Source organism: Diadema setosum, chromosome 4, assembly GCF_964275005.1.
Source record: "Diadema setosum chromosome 4, eeDiaSeto1, whole genome shotgun sequence".
In the NCBI taxonomy this organism is placed as follows: domain Eukaryota; kingdom Metazoa; phylum Echinodermata; class Echinoidea; order Diadematoida; family Diadematidae; genus Diadema; species Diadema setosum.
Window position 1 is genome coordinate 43,764,353 of NC_092688.1, and position 17,320 is coordinate 43,781,672.

The 17,320-nt window shown below is 39.1% G+C and overlaps 1 protein-coding gene across 1 annotated transcript; it reads right to left on the reverse strand.

Annotated features, from left to right (window-relative positions):
• Positions 1–4,059: 4,059 nt before the first annotated feature.
• On the reverse strand, positions 4,060–15,984 carry LOC140227316 (protein pelota homolog). Its single transcript, XM_072307733.1, has 10 exons — positions 15,796–15,984; positions 14,431–14,674; positions 13,549–13,639; positions 12,133–12,357; positions 11,201–11,241; positions 10,120–10,240; positions 9,665–9,785; positions 8,771–8,842; positions 7,203–7,309; positions 4,060–5,842 (listed from the first exon to the last, which is right to left on the reverse strand). Exons 1-10 carry the CDS (start codon positions 15,834–15,836, stop codon positions 5,751–5,753), a joined length of 1,155 nt encoding a protein of 384 aa, XP_072163834.1. The 5' UTR covers positions 15,837–15,984; the 3' UTR covers positions 4,060–5,750.
• Between the last annotated feature and the right edge of the window lie 1,336 nt (positions 15,985–17,320).

Genomic DNA, 17,320 nt, shown 5'->3' on the forward strand with positions numbered 1-17,320 from the left:
AGTCTTTTTTCAACAGGGTAGCCCCATCAGTAGGCAAGTACTGTTCTTACTGGGGGCCCTGCACAAACAAACATTACAGTTGCAGAGACATATACATCAAATACAACACACTGTATGTGGACAGGTACAATTCTTCCACTGAGTCCCCTACATACAGTCACACAATAACTATACACTGACAATTACACGTTTACTAGTCAAACAAGCGATAATAACATGGTGATGGGCCTATTAAAACTTTCACTGAGAGTGATAAATACCCCCACCCAAAGCGGGAAGAAGTGAACCCAGCCAGCAACCATCTTATTATATTCTTGCTAATAACAAACTTATGAACATGATAATATGTTACTCGACATAAAATAATAATACGAATACACTGCCCAATTGCATTCACATATACAGCTGTATATCATATCTCATATCTCTTGTCTAATGCCCAAAATCTGAGAAAAATAAATATATCGACAATTTCTGTGTTTGTCAGTGAAAACGCTGTTGCCATGGTAACAGCGTAACACAATGTATAACATTAAAAAAAATCTACACAACTATGATATCATGAGATCATATCATATCCCAAATTTCAAATCCAATACTCAAGAACTAAAAAAAAAAAAAAAGGCAGTATTATTCTATAATTTTCATTCAAATGATGTTGTTAACATGGCAACGCACTTTTCAATTACATATATAACATAGGAAAAATTCAAACATCTAAATCATATAATGATCACATATGCCAGATTTCAAACCAAATACTCCAAATCCATATTTTTTAACATGATTTTTCATTCAAAATGTACTGTTACCATGGCAACACATTGTGCAACAGTTAACCAGAAAGCCTATCTCATCTAATAGCAATGTGAATGACCTTCATAACAGAGAAAGGAAAAAAAAAAGAGAGAAAAGAAGAGTAAAGAAAAGAAAAGAAAAGGAAAGGAAAGAAAAAAGAAAAGAAAAACAAAACCTGTCACCACAGCACAAACTCTCCGACAACCACCAAAGGTGGGCCGGCACTCCTACAAACATGTACATACCATAGCAAACACATGTGTGTATATAACTTCAAGTCATTACCAAAACAATATTGCTTGTGAAAAAAAAAAAAAAAAAACATATACCAAATTATCAAATGTAATCATGTATATGATAATCACCAATACAGCATCTTAATATTGCTGACTTTTCAGAAACTGAGTGCAAAATGTTTGCTTTGTTTGAGCATTTCTCACTTCACTTGGAAAACTATTCCAAAGTATTGCACCATCAAAAGAAAATGCCTTTCTGCCACTTTCAGTTTTTACTTTGGGTACAACTAAACCTCTACTTTGAGCATTTCTCGTACTGTATCGATGTACACTCATGGCAGCTTAAAACATACTCTGCAGATATACAGGGGCAGAATCATTCAGAATGTCAAACATAAGTTTTCCTTTCTGAAATTTCCATCTCTTCTCCATATCTATCCATTTTAGACGTGTGAACATTTCATTGGTTGAGGTTCGAGTGTTTGTCTGCAAAACTATTCTTGCTGTTTGTTTGTGTTGCTTGATTAGAATATCCTGTATTCTTTGACTTGAGTTTGTCCACACACGTGAGCAGTAATCATAGTAAGGTAATATCAGAGCATTTGCTAATAGCTTAGCGCTCTCAACAGTCAAATACTTTCTTACTCTACGCAGCAAAGCTAGCCTGGAAGCAATTTTGGCAGATACCTGGGAAACATGTTCATTCCAGGTCAAGTGTTGATCCAACCAAACACCAAGATATTTGACCGTCTTCACATGTTCTATCGACACACTTTCAATCTGAATATCAATGTTTTCCCTGATACCATTTACTCTCTGTGGGGTGCCGACTAACAAAAACTTTGTGTTTTCAGTGTTGAGTGTTAAACGATACGAGTTCAACCACGACTCTACTCGCCTTAGATCTTCATTCAATACAGTCTCTAATTCTTTGGGACTCGTAGCGCTATACATAATAGCAGTGTCATCTGCATATAAAACGATTTTGCTGTGTTTAACAACAGAGGGTAGGTCGTTAACAAAAAGCGTGAAGAGCAGGGGTCCTAAAATAGAACCCTGCGGTACTCCTGATTTGAGTGCCAGTGTATCAGATTTTTTCCCTTGGATCATTGTGCTTTGTTTCCGACCTATCAAATATGATTTGAACCATGATATTGCGTTATCACCTATACCATATGTACGTAGTTTATGTAACAACAGGCCATGATCCACTGAGTCGAAAGCTTTCCTTATGTCTAGGAATACCAAACCTGTCAGTTTCCCGCTGTCCATATTCCTGAATACATAATCACTGACATAAATTAATACTGTATTTGTTGAGTACCCTTTCCTAAAGCCTGATTGCTGTGGTGTTAACAGGTCGAGGTCAGCCAGATAATCATGTAACTGAGAGTGAACAGCTTTCTCCAGCACCTTCATTATTGTTGGAATAATTGAAATAGGGCGATAGTTATTTACACTGTCCTTATCCCCTCCTTTGTGAATGGGGGTGACGGTGGCTAGTTTCCATTCTTGGGGAATTACCCCAGATCCAAGGGAACGATTAAAAAGGTCAGTAAGCGGTTTGCTAACAAGAGGTGCAGCCAGTTTTAGAAGGCGGGCACTGATACCGTCCAATCCGGTTGACTTGTCAGTCCGAATTGATTGCAACTCCTTCATAACAAAACTCTCATCTACATTCACAAAAGCGAAGGTACCTGGAGTGACTGAGTGATGATTATCCCCATGCGCAACTCTGGTTTCTGCAGAAGAGAATTTAGCTACCAGTTCACTACCGATTGACACAAAAAACCGATTAAATGTATCAGCCACTTTCAATGGATCTGTCTCGCAGCAACCATTTCGACTTATACTGGACGGTACACTGTACGTTGAAGTAGGAGAAAGACTCTTTAACACTTTCCATAGTTGGGTAGGATTATTTTTGTTTGACACAATTTGATATTGGCAATACTCCTTTTTTAGTGTGGTCCTCAGATTATTCACATGATTTCGACAACTTCTGAAATGTCTCCATGCTAAAGAGTCATTTGTTCGCTCAGCCCTCGCACGAAGATAATCTCTGTGTATCCATCATGTATATTTTGTGAAGAAAGTTCATTAAAACTTACAAACATTTCTATATACATTCTTGCCACACACTCTATATGTTATTACATCAGCTCTTATACTTTTAGATTTGTGTTTATAGATAAAAAATACAGAAGACTGCAACAAAAGGGCTTAAGTGTGGCTGACACACAGAACTACTGAGTAGTTGAGTTATGTGCATTTTTCAAATTGTAGATAACTGTTGACTTCCCAATTTCTAAGCAGTGGCCTAAACAAGTCCCCCGAGGTTCATATTTAATGTTTTGCTGCATTTTGGGAGTTCTGTAAAAGGTATCCCCTACCTTTAAGTCATAAAGACATATCATCAGCTTCTTTGCATGGTGTTGACAATAATGTGAGACCAGGCAGCATATTTACCATCAAGATTAGAAGGTCCATCCCTATACACTGTACTGTAAGACATGATATATTCGCGGCATGAAATTTTTGGGAATGGGAACCGGCGACCTTTTTCGCTGCATGAAATTTTCACAAATTGCCACTGGCATTCAATGCATAATGTAGACAAGAAATTTGCGAATCTTGGGGCGAATCTTGGCACTCACGAAATCCGTGAAATTAAAGTGCACACGAACATTCCTCGTTTTACAGTAATTGCTTATTCTCCCCCCCCCCCTACACGCACACACACACACACACACACACGCTCACACATACACACTGAACATTATACTGTACAAGCTGTTATTTTCACAAGGGTTTAATTTTTGCAAGTTTCACAAATCACTGTTAGGCTGCAAATTTATCAACACTAAAAATGTTGATGTGCGCTAGGTTGATAGTGCACTTACAATAGCCTCGGCGTCAATTCGTGAAAACAACATCTCATGAAAATGTCTGTGACCTGCTCGTTTGCAAAAATATCTGCACGCAAAAATAATTCACAGCTCAAACAGTACCATTAATCTCCATTTATCTTCTTGGGTGAAAGCCACAAGATGCAACATCTTCATCACAGCCATCTTATCTGAAACACCCACACAAGAAAACAAGAGGGAGAAATAATCTGACTTTATGCATTCATTTATTGTCACATCTGCTTTGAGAAACATGCACTTTTCCTATATGTCACAAGCTTGCTACACTTGCTGCTACATCTTGCTGAAGGTTTAGTCTCTGTCAGAATCAGAGAAAAGAATGAAACTACATGTATTTGTGATTGCAGAATCGGACAATGTAAGTTTAAACATGAACCCTCCTTTCTCAGAGGATCTTAATTTGGAAAAACAAACTACAAGAATCTGTTCAGTGAATAAATTACAATACTGGGAGATTTCGGCCAATCACATTGATTTTCTTCATGATTACATTCTTCCTCCTTTGTGAGGTCACCCACTTGAGTTTGTGGCAAGTTTGAATTTGCAAATCACTTTGCCTGCGATATGCACTGCCTGCGGTTAACTGACAATCTCTCCATCAAATACTGTAAAGCATGATATATTTGTGGCATGAAATTTTCGCAAATTGCCACTGGCGTTCAATGCACATACTGTAGACAAAAACTTTCGCGTGCATTTTAATTTTGCGAATCTTGGCGATCCCAAAATTTGTTTTACAGTAGATGTATCATCAGTCGCATGATCATTTTATGTCAACCTGTTGCCAAAGGTTTATACTAAATGGTCTACATACATACAAGTCAGTAAATTGGGATATAACAGTCATGTGACTAATGCAGTGAAAATTGAAATCATATTGCAAGCAGTGATGTCAATTCAAATACTAGTGAATTTGTATAATTTCAGAATTTCACTGGCTGCCAATGGGACATATAACATGCACCTTTGCAACCATTCAGACTGGTGTGACTCCACACTAGACAATTAGATAAGGTGTAGAGTATTTATGTAGACCATATAGAATGACAAATATTGTTTTGTCAATTGTTGTAATGTAACACTTGACAGTCCCTTGGGATCTATGGTTTCCCCTCAAGAAGAAATTTTCTCCAGTGCTGCACACTTTGGGAAAATATAATCTCTCAGGGAGAATATAACTCCAGCAGATATGTCAAGTTTTGATTACACCGCTAATAAATCCATATCTACGTATTTAATATTCCATCACAAAGAGACATCATACCATGAGACTGATTGAGAAACCTACATGGTGGGTGTATTCCATTTCTGTGTGCGAGTCAAACCCCACGCTAATGGGTCGTTCACACAAACTTTGATTCTCAAAAGTTTGGCATCAAAAATTATTATTCAAATATCGATTTTGAGAAAAGGGAGGAACACATCCCCAGCCATTAAATGAACATATGTCCAGTCTTCAGTCCACCACTGCTCTCCCCCACGAGCTGGACATCCCGGTACATGTCAATTTGAACTCCAGACATACCACCAGGCCAGCTCTGTTCACACTCAAGATTTCTTCCCCACCACCTTGCACACATATCTCCATTCTTGCGAGGGAATCCTCTCCCACATGGGATGACCAAGAAAAAAGAGTTGATGCATCATTTCTCCACATCATCCTCACAGGAAAATGTGACAAATCCATCCGGCGTTAGAAGAAAATTTGAATATCTGCGCTCGATACATATGTCAACATATATCTGTATATATTATTAAGTCTGTTTTCATCTTGTAGTCATCTCTCTCAGTCGTCGTCTGAGCCGGAGCTGTCATCGTCTTCGATGTCGGGCATCGGGAATCGCAGTATTGCCGCCAGTCCCGTCAGCTGGTCGAGTTCTACAGGAATGATAGGTAGAAATACAGGTAGTTGTGATGATTCCACACATCGGGACATTTATCATTTACACTGTTTTAGACTGTGGTACATGTTACTTCTAATTGAACTGGCAGTGTTGTCATTTCAATACATATCGCAACATCTCAGTCATACTTTGGTATTGAAGCTTCAGACTAGCTGCTCTTGATTTAGATTTTTTTTTTCACAAAAGCAGTTGAAATAACGATAACAATTTGACATCTGCATACAATTACAAACATATAGGCAAACATTAAAAACGATAAAATAAAGTAACACATATTTATACAGACGTGAACAAGTATGCAATCTAAGAGACAATGTCTTCACAACTAGCATGAAGGACAGACACAAATTAACATATCCAGACATTCAAAATTCTTTGAACCAACATTCTCACAGAGAAAGTGACTTTAGGTGGGTTGGTTGTATGCAGTGGACTCCCGTTGCAACGAAGTCCTCGGGACCGGCTGTTTTCTTTCGTCATATCGAAATTTTGTTATAACCAAACAAATAAACAATAAAAAAACAAAGAGAGGATAAATTTGCGGCCTGAATTTTTATTTCATTTTAATCGGAATTTCGTTGTGACCGTGTTTGTTATAACGGGAGGGCACTGTATACAGCATCACATTTTTCAGCAACTCCACACAGATCTAAAGCACTGAATGACAAAGTACACAACTCCTACCATGTCCCAGTGTCCTAGCTTGGCCTACATTTTCCTAAATGGTCTTTATACATGCAACCATTTATCATAAAAAAAGCTCGGAGAATCAGACCAGTCAGGTACTCGGCCAGGTAACTGGATGAAACCGTTTATTTGTTGTAGTAGTCCCACTCAATGTTATCTGTGGGTTCAACACTTAACTCGCCAAGTCGCAGAAATCAAACTCCCGTGGTCTGGTGCTGTATCTAGTCATGATAATTTGACCATACATTGGCAGCATTTCATGGGGTAGAGTAAAACAAAACAAAATGAACCAAAACAAACAAAGAAAACAAAACCAACAAAAATCTATCATTTGATCTCTTTGCTGTTCATTTCTATTTTTTTTTTTCCTTGTCGCAGAATTTTACACAAACCTAACTGCTAAAATTTGTAACAGATTTTTAAATGGGAAAATTGTTGATAATTTTTCAACCAATTTACTGCCTTTAACCCATTCTATCTAATCTTTTTCAAATATGAGATATTCAAAGAAATACAGAGTTGCCAATTTAACGGTGACATGGTGATAATTTCTGCAGCAAACTTTCCCGAGGATTTGAATGCTACATATTTAACAGCTAAGAGAAATGGCTGCTTCAGACAGGACTCCCAGGCAAACGTCAACTCACGTTCTCCCGATACGTGCAGCGTCGAGAAGACTTTGACCTCTCCTCCGTTCTCTCGGACGCTTTCAACCAGATCTACATAGACTTTCCTCTTGACAATGTCAGATGATCTGAAACAATATGACATCCAAACATTCGAGAAACAACTTTTTATTTTGTATGTGTTTGTACAGGTAGGTTGATAGATAGACTGATAGTTACTAGATGCATACTATGACAAACTAACAAAAAGATAGACAGACACATAGGCAAGCACACAGATAAATAGATTGAGATATGTAAATTTTGACCTAAACCTTTTAGGTAAATAGGCAAGTAACACAGATAACACACTTCAGTGGACATTGTTCACAAACTTTGAATTAAAAAAGATAAAATAACATAAAATCTTTCTGGGTCTGATATGTACAAGCAGCCTTTTCTCTTAGCTGTTAAATATGTAGCATTCAAATCCTCGGGAAGGTTTGCTGCAGAAATTATCACCATGTCACCGTTAAATTGGCAACTCTGTATTTCTTTGAATATCTCATATTTGAGAAAGATTAGATAGAATGGGTTAAAGGCAGTAAATTGGTTGAAAAATTATCAGCAATCTTCCCATTTAAAAATCTGTTACAAATTTTAGCAGTTAGGTTTGTGTAAAATTCTGCAACAAGGAAAAAAATTAGAAATGAACAGCAAAGAGATCAAATGATAGATTTTTGTTGGTTTTGTTTTCTTTATTTGTTTTGGTTCATTTTGTTTTGTTTTACTCTACCCCATGAAATGCTGCCAATGTATTGTCAAATTATCATGACTAGATACAGCATCAGACCACAGGAGTTTGGTTTCTGAGATATTTTCTGGGATATTTTCGCGCGACTAATTTTTCGCGCTTGGCCGTGTAAGAAGAGTTTCGCATGTTTTTCATTCCGCGGAAACAAGACATCAACTACTGGGTCATATGGCACGAAAAATTTTTCGCGTGTTTTTATTTTCGCGCTAGCTTCTGGTTGCGCGAAATGTGAGAAAATTTCAACACTTTTACAGTAGTATTCTCACTTCAACTGTTGACTCCCAGTGTCCAATGCTGCATTAATAGTGGGCAAAACGCTAAATTAAACAGATCACATCCAGAACCCTCATCGATGGTGACCCATATCCAATGTCTGACAGCACTGGCTTATGACAGTAACTATTTGGATAAGTCTGCAAGGTTTCTCCTCAATGTTTCTGTCATCCTATGCTGTTACCATGGCAATGAGCTTTTGCTTTCTTAACAAACCAACAACAAAAAATTGTGCACAGCAATGTCTTAAAAACCAACATATGTGACTGCCAAGCTCAAAACCCACAAAAAATAGACCAAAATGAATTTTGAATTGTCTATATACATATTTTTAAAGGGTATGCTCTAAGCTTTAAAATGATATATAACTTGTTAAAATTGGGCCATCGTAACCCATTCAAAACATGATTGAAATAACAGAGGGGTAGGAAGTGCAGTCTAACAAAAAAGGGAGAACAGACAATTTAAAGACTATGGAGACTATAAAGAGGACTGAAATATGGGCGTAGGTGTGCAAACTCACCTGAAGAGTTTATCACTTATTAGGAGAGTTTCTATGGCAAGGCCTTCATTGGCTGTCTGGATCTGCTTCAGTCTAGAAAGACAAGGAAAACAAGCAAGGATATATACAATGATAATATAATCAAGTGGTTGCAGTTACCTGCGACACCATCACTGACCCAACAACAATGCCACAGGGCCTCAGCCTCCTTCAGAAGCAGTGACTCACCCTGCACCGCATCCAAACCCTCCATGCAAGGGCAGGTCACTGCGTACATAAATGGGGATTTGAGCATAGTCCGGCGTGTGACTGCGGCCATCCCAACTCAACTGTGTCACATTGTGGAGGACTGCCACCTGCGGAAGTTTCCAGGAGGGCCTACAGAACTTGCCAAACCTAGTGATGCTGCCGTGGACTAGATCAGCAACTTGGACATAAACATATGAGGCTATGACCTTCCCTTTGTATTGCATCATATGTCAGTATAAGAAGCAGAGTGTGATGGCACCCACAAAGCGGTAGGTTGTCATTTGAATTCATTCTCATTAGCATTATTCCCTTGAATTGGACTAGCATTATTCTGGTGTACAATCTACTTCTCATACCCCTCTCAAAGCCTCTTATTGTAAAGCATTTCCAACATCTCATGCCAAGCGCCTACCAGTGCGGTAGTTACAAACCTGAAACACAAATGAAGACCCCCACTGGAGTAATCAAAGGCATATCATTCATGGCTCATTTCATGAGAACTTGCTACGACAGCAACTCTTGCTGCAATGGCAAGTGTCATGGTAATGAAGAACCCTGCTTATTGATTGGCTGTTGCTACAAGTAGGTTGCCACTCCAGCAAGAATTGCCATTAAAACATCTTTTAAGAAATGAGACTGAGATGTTCCAGCCGTGTTCTGGCTCACCCGTAGAATGCCCTGTCGGGCTCTGTCTGAAGCATGGAGTAGAACTGGTCCAGTGCCTTGACCTCGCCGGACGCCTTGGTGTCCGCAAGCTTGGCCGATATGGCAGGGTCTGACAGGATTTCTAGGACAAAGTCAAAGAAATAGATCTCCACTTAAACAGGGACTGGAATTCTGGAGTGAAAATATGCAGAATGTGCATTGTTAACCTGTTGAGGACGAGTCCCAAGTATACTCGGGCAGGCGTCTATGGGAAATGCATGCATATTGTAGCAAAATCAGTCCGTCCTCAACGGGTTAAAAAAGAAAGACTTGTAAATCAAGTGATTCTGCCACAGACAGCACAGTGAACTCTGTTTAACTCTCTGCGTGCCACATTCATTTACCGTCCACAGACTTGTGTGTGAAATCTCTGCATATTAGACTCTTTGGCACAGAAGGGTTAAAATCCCACCAACCTTTCAAAGCGTGCTTGTGTCCCGAGGAGGCGTGAACCTGGACAAACTTTGACTTGTTCTCCAGCAGAATCTTCAGGTCTTGCTTGATCGCCTGCTGGAACATGTACTCACAGAATTGGTCCTGGAAGTAAACAAAATGAAACGTATGAGATTCAGTGCTGATTCAGTGCTGCAGAAAAGACTGAAAGTACCAGGTAATCCTTTTTTGTGTGTATTTGACCGAGTATAACATACTTGAAGATTGCATTGGGACCTTTAAATTTTTTATACCAGTACACATTTCTATGTAAGGAACTCAAAAACAAGTCGGTACACAGAGTGTCTCTCGGATCTGCTGTCATAGCAGTGCATTCTAATATATGGGTAAAGAAGTGGCAAACTAATTCAAGTAAGGAAAACTCAAGAAAATCAGATTCCTTGTCCAATAAAACCACTAAACTATTCCACACAAAATTTGACACATCAAAGGCTGAAGGACAGATTGTATTTGTTGTTGTTAGTTGTGGTAAAAAGGAATTTTGCCGCTGGGGTGACAAGACCTTGTATCTCAAAGTTCAGTGAAGTGACTTTTTTTTTAAATTAATGGTAAGATAATTACTTTAAGTGATGTATTGTTGAAATCCTAGCTGTCTTACCCCAGAAATGAAGCTACCATGGCACGTCAAAGGAAATTTTATCACATTTAATAGTGTGCTTTAGCTGCCATGTTTTGTTGGGTTTTTTTCTCTCTCTCATGAGTATTTGACATTTTTGAGATACAAGGTCTTGTCACCCCACCGATATACATCCCAGAGCCAACAGCCTTGTCTGACAAAAACAATCCATTGGTTCATCAGTTTTTCTCTTTTCAGCCAATATATTGTGAGTTTGACAATGAGACAAAATTCTACAAAATACAAAATTCTTGATAGTCCAAATGAACTCGTCATTAATTAACCCATTGAGGATGGGCTGATTTTGCTTCAACACGCATTTCCCATACACACTTGCCCGAGTATACTCGGGACTCGTCCTGAACGGGTTGAGGAATCTACCAGTGACATAACGAGCAGATTCAAAGCTCTTGCAAGCAGGATCTTACCTTCACAAATCCAGGACTCCCAACCAGTACACATTTAACAACTGAGAAGAAAAAGAAACACAAGAGACAGTCCATTAATTTTTTTTGCACTTCCTTACAAAATCCCATCATGTCTTTCAGTGGAGATACTTCAGTTGAAGGAAGACTAACACATGAGAATACACAAGACACAAAATTGTGTTAAGTATTTTTTGTTTCCATTTCCAGTTGATTTGATTTGTTTGGGTCTTCAAAGGAATGCTCTCCATAAATGCTTGAGAAAGTTTTCGGGACAGCACTTTCACAGTTCGATTTGCTCAAATCAGTACTGATAGCGTTTATATTTCATTCTATGAATTTCCTGGTCTACACAGATAGCATGATATAAAATTTACTCTAAAAAACTACTTGCAAATGTACATTCTATAAAGCAAATCGATATTTCTTGGGTAATGACTTGGGAAAGTGCATCTGGAGAACTTATGGTGACAATTGCACATTTTGACTAATCATTTCATCCACAGGATATCTTTTCAATTTACTTCGTTTCTTTTGTGGACAGTAAATGGTGAGAAAACCATTCCACAATTTTTCAGATGGAACTCTTGCTTTCGAACTGACATTTCCTTCACAATTTCCTTCACCTTGTCACTGTAACCTTCGTGTCGCCAATGTTTCCAGTCACATGGAAATCATAAATAATAACATGAATTACAAGTTTTTGCTATTATGATTTCAGGAGTGGACATTTTACACTATGATGGCAACATTCATTCATCAATGCATAACTCATTTATCTATAGGTATCATTTATTCATTCATTTATTAATGTAAGAATTCAGTCACTCTGTAAAGAAATTGTCCTTGTAATACATGACCGCAGAATAATCTGTGTTAACCTGCAGAAACTCACATTAAAATCTTATGGGGGTGGAGGTTACTATTGTACTCACTATCAAAGTTGATATGCCTAAGGATTCCCTGCATGACTGCGTCATAGAATCTGATGAGTCCCTTGTCGTGCTGCTGGCAGAAGCCCTTTCGCTTGCGAGGGATGTTGTGCTCCAGTTTGGCCCGGATGAGAGTCATGCTGGGCGTGACCAGACAGATGTGGGCGAGGCCCTCCTGCATGATGACCGCGCCCACGTCGGCAGTCTGGGTGGGGTCGCATGCCATGTCTACCAGGGTCAAGAGGAGGTTAAGTGATGAGGGGGATGGGATGGAGGAGAGACAAAGAAGAGGAAGAGGAGGAAGAGGAGGAGGAGGAGGAGGAAGAGGAGGAGGAAGAGGAAGAAGAAGAGGAGGAGGAGGAAGAGGAAGAGGAGGAGGAAGAGGAGGAGGAGGAAGAGGAAGAGAAGGAGGAGGAAGAGGAAGAGAAGGAGGAGGAAGAGGAAGAGAAGGAGGAGGAGGAGGAGGAAGAGGAGGAGGAAGAGAAGGAGGAAGAGGAGGAAGAGGAGGAAGAGAAAGGAGGAAGAGGAGAGAGAAGGAGGAGGAGGAGGGGAAGAGGAAGAGGAGGAAGAGGAAGAGGAGGAAGAGGAGGAGGAGGAGGAGGAAGAGAAGGAGGAGGAAGAGGAGGAAGAAGAGGAAGAAGAAGAGGAGAAGGAGGAAGAGGAAGAGGAGGAGGAGGAAGAGGAGGAGGAGGAAGAGGAAGAGAAGGAGGAGGAAGAGGAAGAGAAGGAGGAGGAGGAGGAGGAAGAGGAGGAAGAGAAAGGAGGAAGAAGAGAGAGAAGGAGGAGGAGGAGGGGAAGAGGATGGGGGATTGATGAGGGGAAAGAAGCAGTTGAGGAAGAGAGAAGAGAAAGAGGTGCAGGATGAAAAGGAAAAGGACATTACATTTTTCTTTTTAAAATGATTGAACGTCACAACTCATTCTGAAAGACAACAACAGTCGATTCCTATATTCAAGTTTGAGAAAAACATCATTTCTACACCAGGAGAGTCAGTGCCAAATGATCATGACAGCTTCATGATTTACTGACAGCAGATTTACTATTCTCTACACACTTGCCAAATTTGACTCCAATTCTCACTCCGCTATAGCCCAGATACAGTACACTCCCATTACAAACAGGGTTATAACAAAACTCCTTGTTTCAATGAAATAAAAATTCAGGTCCCAAAATTATCATCTATACACTATACTGTTTAGTTATAATAAAATTTCAATTTAAAAAAAATATAAGAAAAGAAAACAGCCAGTCCCGAGGACTTCATTATAACAGGAGTGCACTGTATTCAGCTGACTTTAGGACAACTTTTCTCTTTTTCCAGTATATTTCTGTCCTAAAATCCAGAGCTAGAGGGCAATCTGTCATAATGATATATCAACAAGAGCCAGAGCTCACATCACTGTAGAACCAGACACTTACCTATCCTCTCCAGGGCAACAATGTCCCAAGACTGTTTGGCCAAAGTGAACTTTCTGTTCATCTCCAGATCCAATGTGTGATAAGCACCCATCTGGAAAAAAGGAAACATTGTGAAATAAATATAGGTTTGTGTTAAACATGCAAATTTACAGACATACATATTTTCAGAACATACACAACAGCCAAAATAACTAACCAAGATTTCTCTAAACCATGATTTTCATCATAGTTTGAATTCATAGACAGCAAAGGGTTATTACTTTTCTGGAAAAAAAAAATATAAGGGAATCAAAATTAAATTTAAATAGGTCATGCTGCATGCTAAAAACACAACTTCAAATGACCAGCTGAGGAAACAACATTAAGATACATCTGGCCAGAATCTGGATCAAGGAATTCCGTAAAGGTGTGGGGTGGGGGCCAAAGATGGTTTCTTCACAAATTAAAGGGGGGCACTCGCACCCCCTTTCATTTTCTTTTTATTTCTTTTGTTTTCACAAAATATAAAGGGGGCGCCCAGGGCACCCTCTCTGGATCCACTACTCTGTAACAAGTATGTCATAAATTGTGGTGACATTTTTGTTCTTTCTCCAACTTATCCTTTACTATTTAGCAGCATTGCTCAAAACATTAATATTTACAATATTGGGAGCAAACCAAATTCTAAAAATATTCTGAAATAACCATCAATGGACTTGCAATTGAAACATATAAGTGCCATACTTGTGGTATCAAGTAAATAACACAGTGTGTTATTATTGATAAAACTTGACCATTGTTGACCTGGAGTTTAATTGATATGTACACTGTATTCGTCTTAAAGGGATGCATGAAGACAATTCGGGTAGTAGAAAATAAGTTGTGTCGTCTTTTCTCACTCACCTTCACATACTGGTTCTCCTGAATGTTGCGACCTTTGACCCTGAGCATGCAGGCCTGGTTATCAAAGTCGATGTCTTCCACCGAGATGGTGAGCACCGTCCTGACACGATTGCTGCTGCTGCTGCCGGTCGACGACTCCGTGGTCACTTTGCGCACCGTCGTGGAGCGGAGGCTGTCGCCAGGGGCAACCAGATTGTAGGCATGCCACATGTCTTCGGAATCTTCAGGGATAAGGGTGACTTGCCTGAGAAAGGGCAAAGGAGGAGACTAAGTAAGGGGCATAATCATACAGACAAAGGTTTGACATGTACATGCACTATCTATCAAAAACGAAAACAAAAATGATTCTGGCAAAATCCTAAAATGGGCCCCTATGCCATGCGCATGCATTTGTGTGTTATCGAAAAATGTTAGGGTTAGGGTTAGGTTAGGGTTGTACAGTATCTATGGTTAAATTTGTCAAGGGACACTAGGAAGTCTTTCCAAGAATAAAAGGGAGAAAGATAAAAGAACAAAAGGAAAACAGGAGAAAAGGAAGGATGAAAGATGCTATACTGCCGAAATCAGCCATGCTGCTGTATCATTCACATGTAGGTCTAAATGCTGTTTAGTGGGACCACATTCCACAGTTGACCACATACTGTGGAAGAAAGCCCCACCACCACTGTGCTCAAGTTATGACTTCTGGACTGTAGGCCTACTGTTGAATACCAAACAGTGGGGCTGAATTCACGAGTATAGCAGGAAAGCCGCCGGCCACCATACTGGTGGGACCTATTTTATTTCACAAGTTTGCCACGATTCCAAAATTCCAGAATCAGACCTATTTAATTATTAGTTTAGAACCCCATTCCATTTAATAGATTCGATTCTACATGACTCGAGTACAAATCAGTCTGCATATAAAAATCTAGATCTACCTTTTTTTATCAATTAACAACAGGACCGGATGAACATGCATCCCACCATAACTGTCATGATAAATAATGTCAAGTAGCCTTCATAATTATATCTAGACTAGATAATTAGTAATTTACTATTTAGATTCTAGGAAGAGCATAAACACTAGGACCTAAAGGAAATTTATTTAATTTTAACCAGTAATAGATCATGTTATAGAAATTGTCTAGATCTAGCTAGGTCTCTCCAGTGCATCTACACTTTCAGTTTAGGATGTATATCAAGTAAAAAAGTCAAAAACTGTTGTTACTTTTGGAGTTTACTCAGCAAAAGAGCTTGGTTTCGATGGCAGATGCATAGCAAACGATAAATTCTTCAAAGTAGCAATCAAGAAGATTCACAAACGCTAGTCACTGTTAGTGGGACTGAGGAAGGATGAATGAATGGCAAAGAATTCTCGCTTACCCGGCCCCATCTTTTTCAAAGTCTCTGCTTATGAGCTTCATAGTTAGATCACTGGATACGCAGGTAACATATGGAAATTTGAGTAGACAACGTAAGATTCATCCTCTCGATCGAAGTGATTTGAAAAACACAAATCATGTCTTCGTACACGGTATAACACAACTTTACCGGCGGATGTTGCAAGAAACTACCGGTATCTCGCTGACGTGTGATTGATGGATATAGATGCGGTGGTGTGTACGGTGTGTGTGTGTGTGATTGACCCATTCATTTGCAAACGTGTGCAAAGAGCGCCCAAGAGCGGAAAACATACACACTGAAAACGAGAGAGGGAGCACTTGCTCCTACATAAGCAGTGCCGTATATACGGCACTGTACATAAGGATGTCATTTTTGTTCCCTACTACTAAGGTATATCATTCTTCAGATTCACAAATTTTCGGAGATTTTATACTCTTCGTCTGTTATTCATTTTTTTTTTTTGGGGGGGGGGGGTGGGAGGGGGGTTGGGGGTTGTGTGTGTGTAGGAGCATTGGTGAATAATGTAAATATCACGAACAAGAACAAGGCACATGAACTTCAGAATAATGGAGCTGTTTGACTGTGCTACTGTGCATAATTAGGCACATGACGTTCAAAAAAGTGCGCAAATTTTGATACACGTATGATAATGATAAGCCATATTTACCTATAACGAATACCACACAAAATAATAAATTAAAGGGATGGTATAGTATTGGTAAAGATGAGGATTGGGCTTTTATCTTTTTGATAGGTACCAAGAAACCACTTATGAAATAGTACAAAGCATACCATTCTAAGAGGAATTCAAACTTTATTTGATGACAATCGATTTTGGAATGGCTAAGACATCCAAAAACAAAGTAAAACAAAGCAATTGTAATAAAAGGTGGGTCCCACCTTTCATTAGGATTGCTCCGTTTTTGGATATCTCAGCCATTTCAAAACCAATTTTCATCAAGTAAATGTTGATTTCCTCTTGGAATTACATGTTCTTTCAGATTTTAGGTTTCTCATTACCTTACCAAAAAATGTTATGCCAAAAGGGCACTAATGGTGTACAAAGTCTATAGCGTTAAGGGTCTTTTGGCACAACAGTGGAAGAGGTTTAAGGCCCTTTCCTTTTGGCATAAGACCGACGTAATGTCTATAATATGCACATTGAAAGAAGGAAAATAAAGAAATGAAGAAAAATAAATATGAGAGAGAAAATAAAAAACAAGGGAAGATGAAAAAAGATAACGCTTTGACATCTAGTGTAAAGGTTAGTCCATTGACAATAAAGAAATGCATTTTCAAAAACTCTGGACATTTACTATATAGATCGGCCTGCTTTCAGATGTGTGGGTAATTTTATTCCATATCTCTACAGCTGTCAGTTTGAAAAGTTTTACGCAGCTGTAAAATATTGTTGATCTGGGGATTGACAAAATAAGTTTTGACTGAGAGCAATGGTTTCTTACCGGACGATATATAAGTTTGTTATTTACTGTTGTAGGATGTG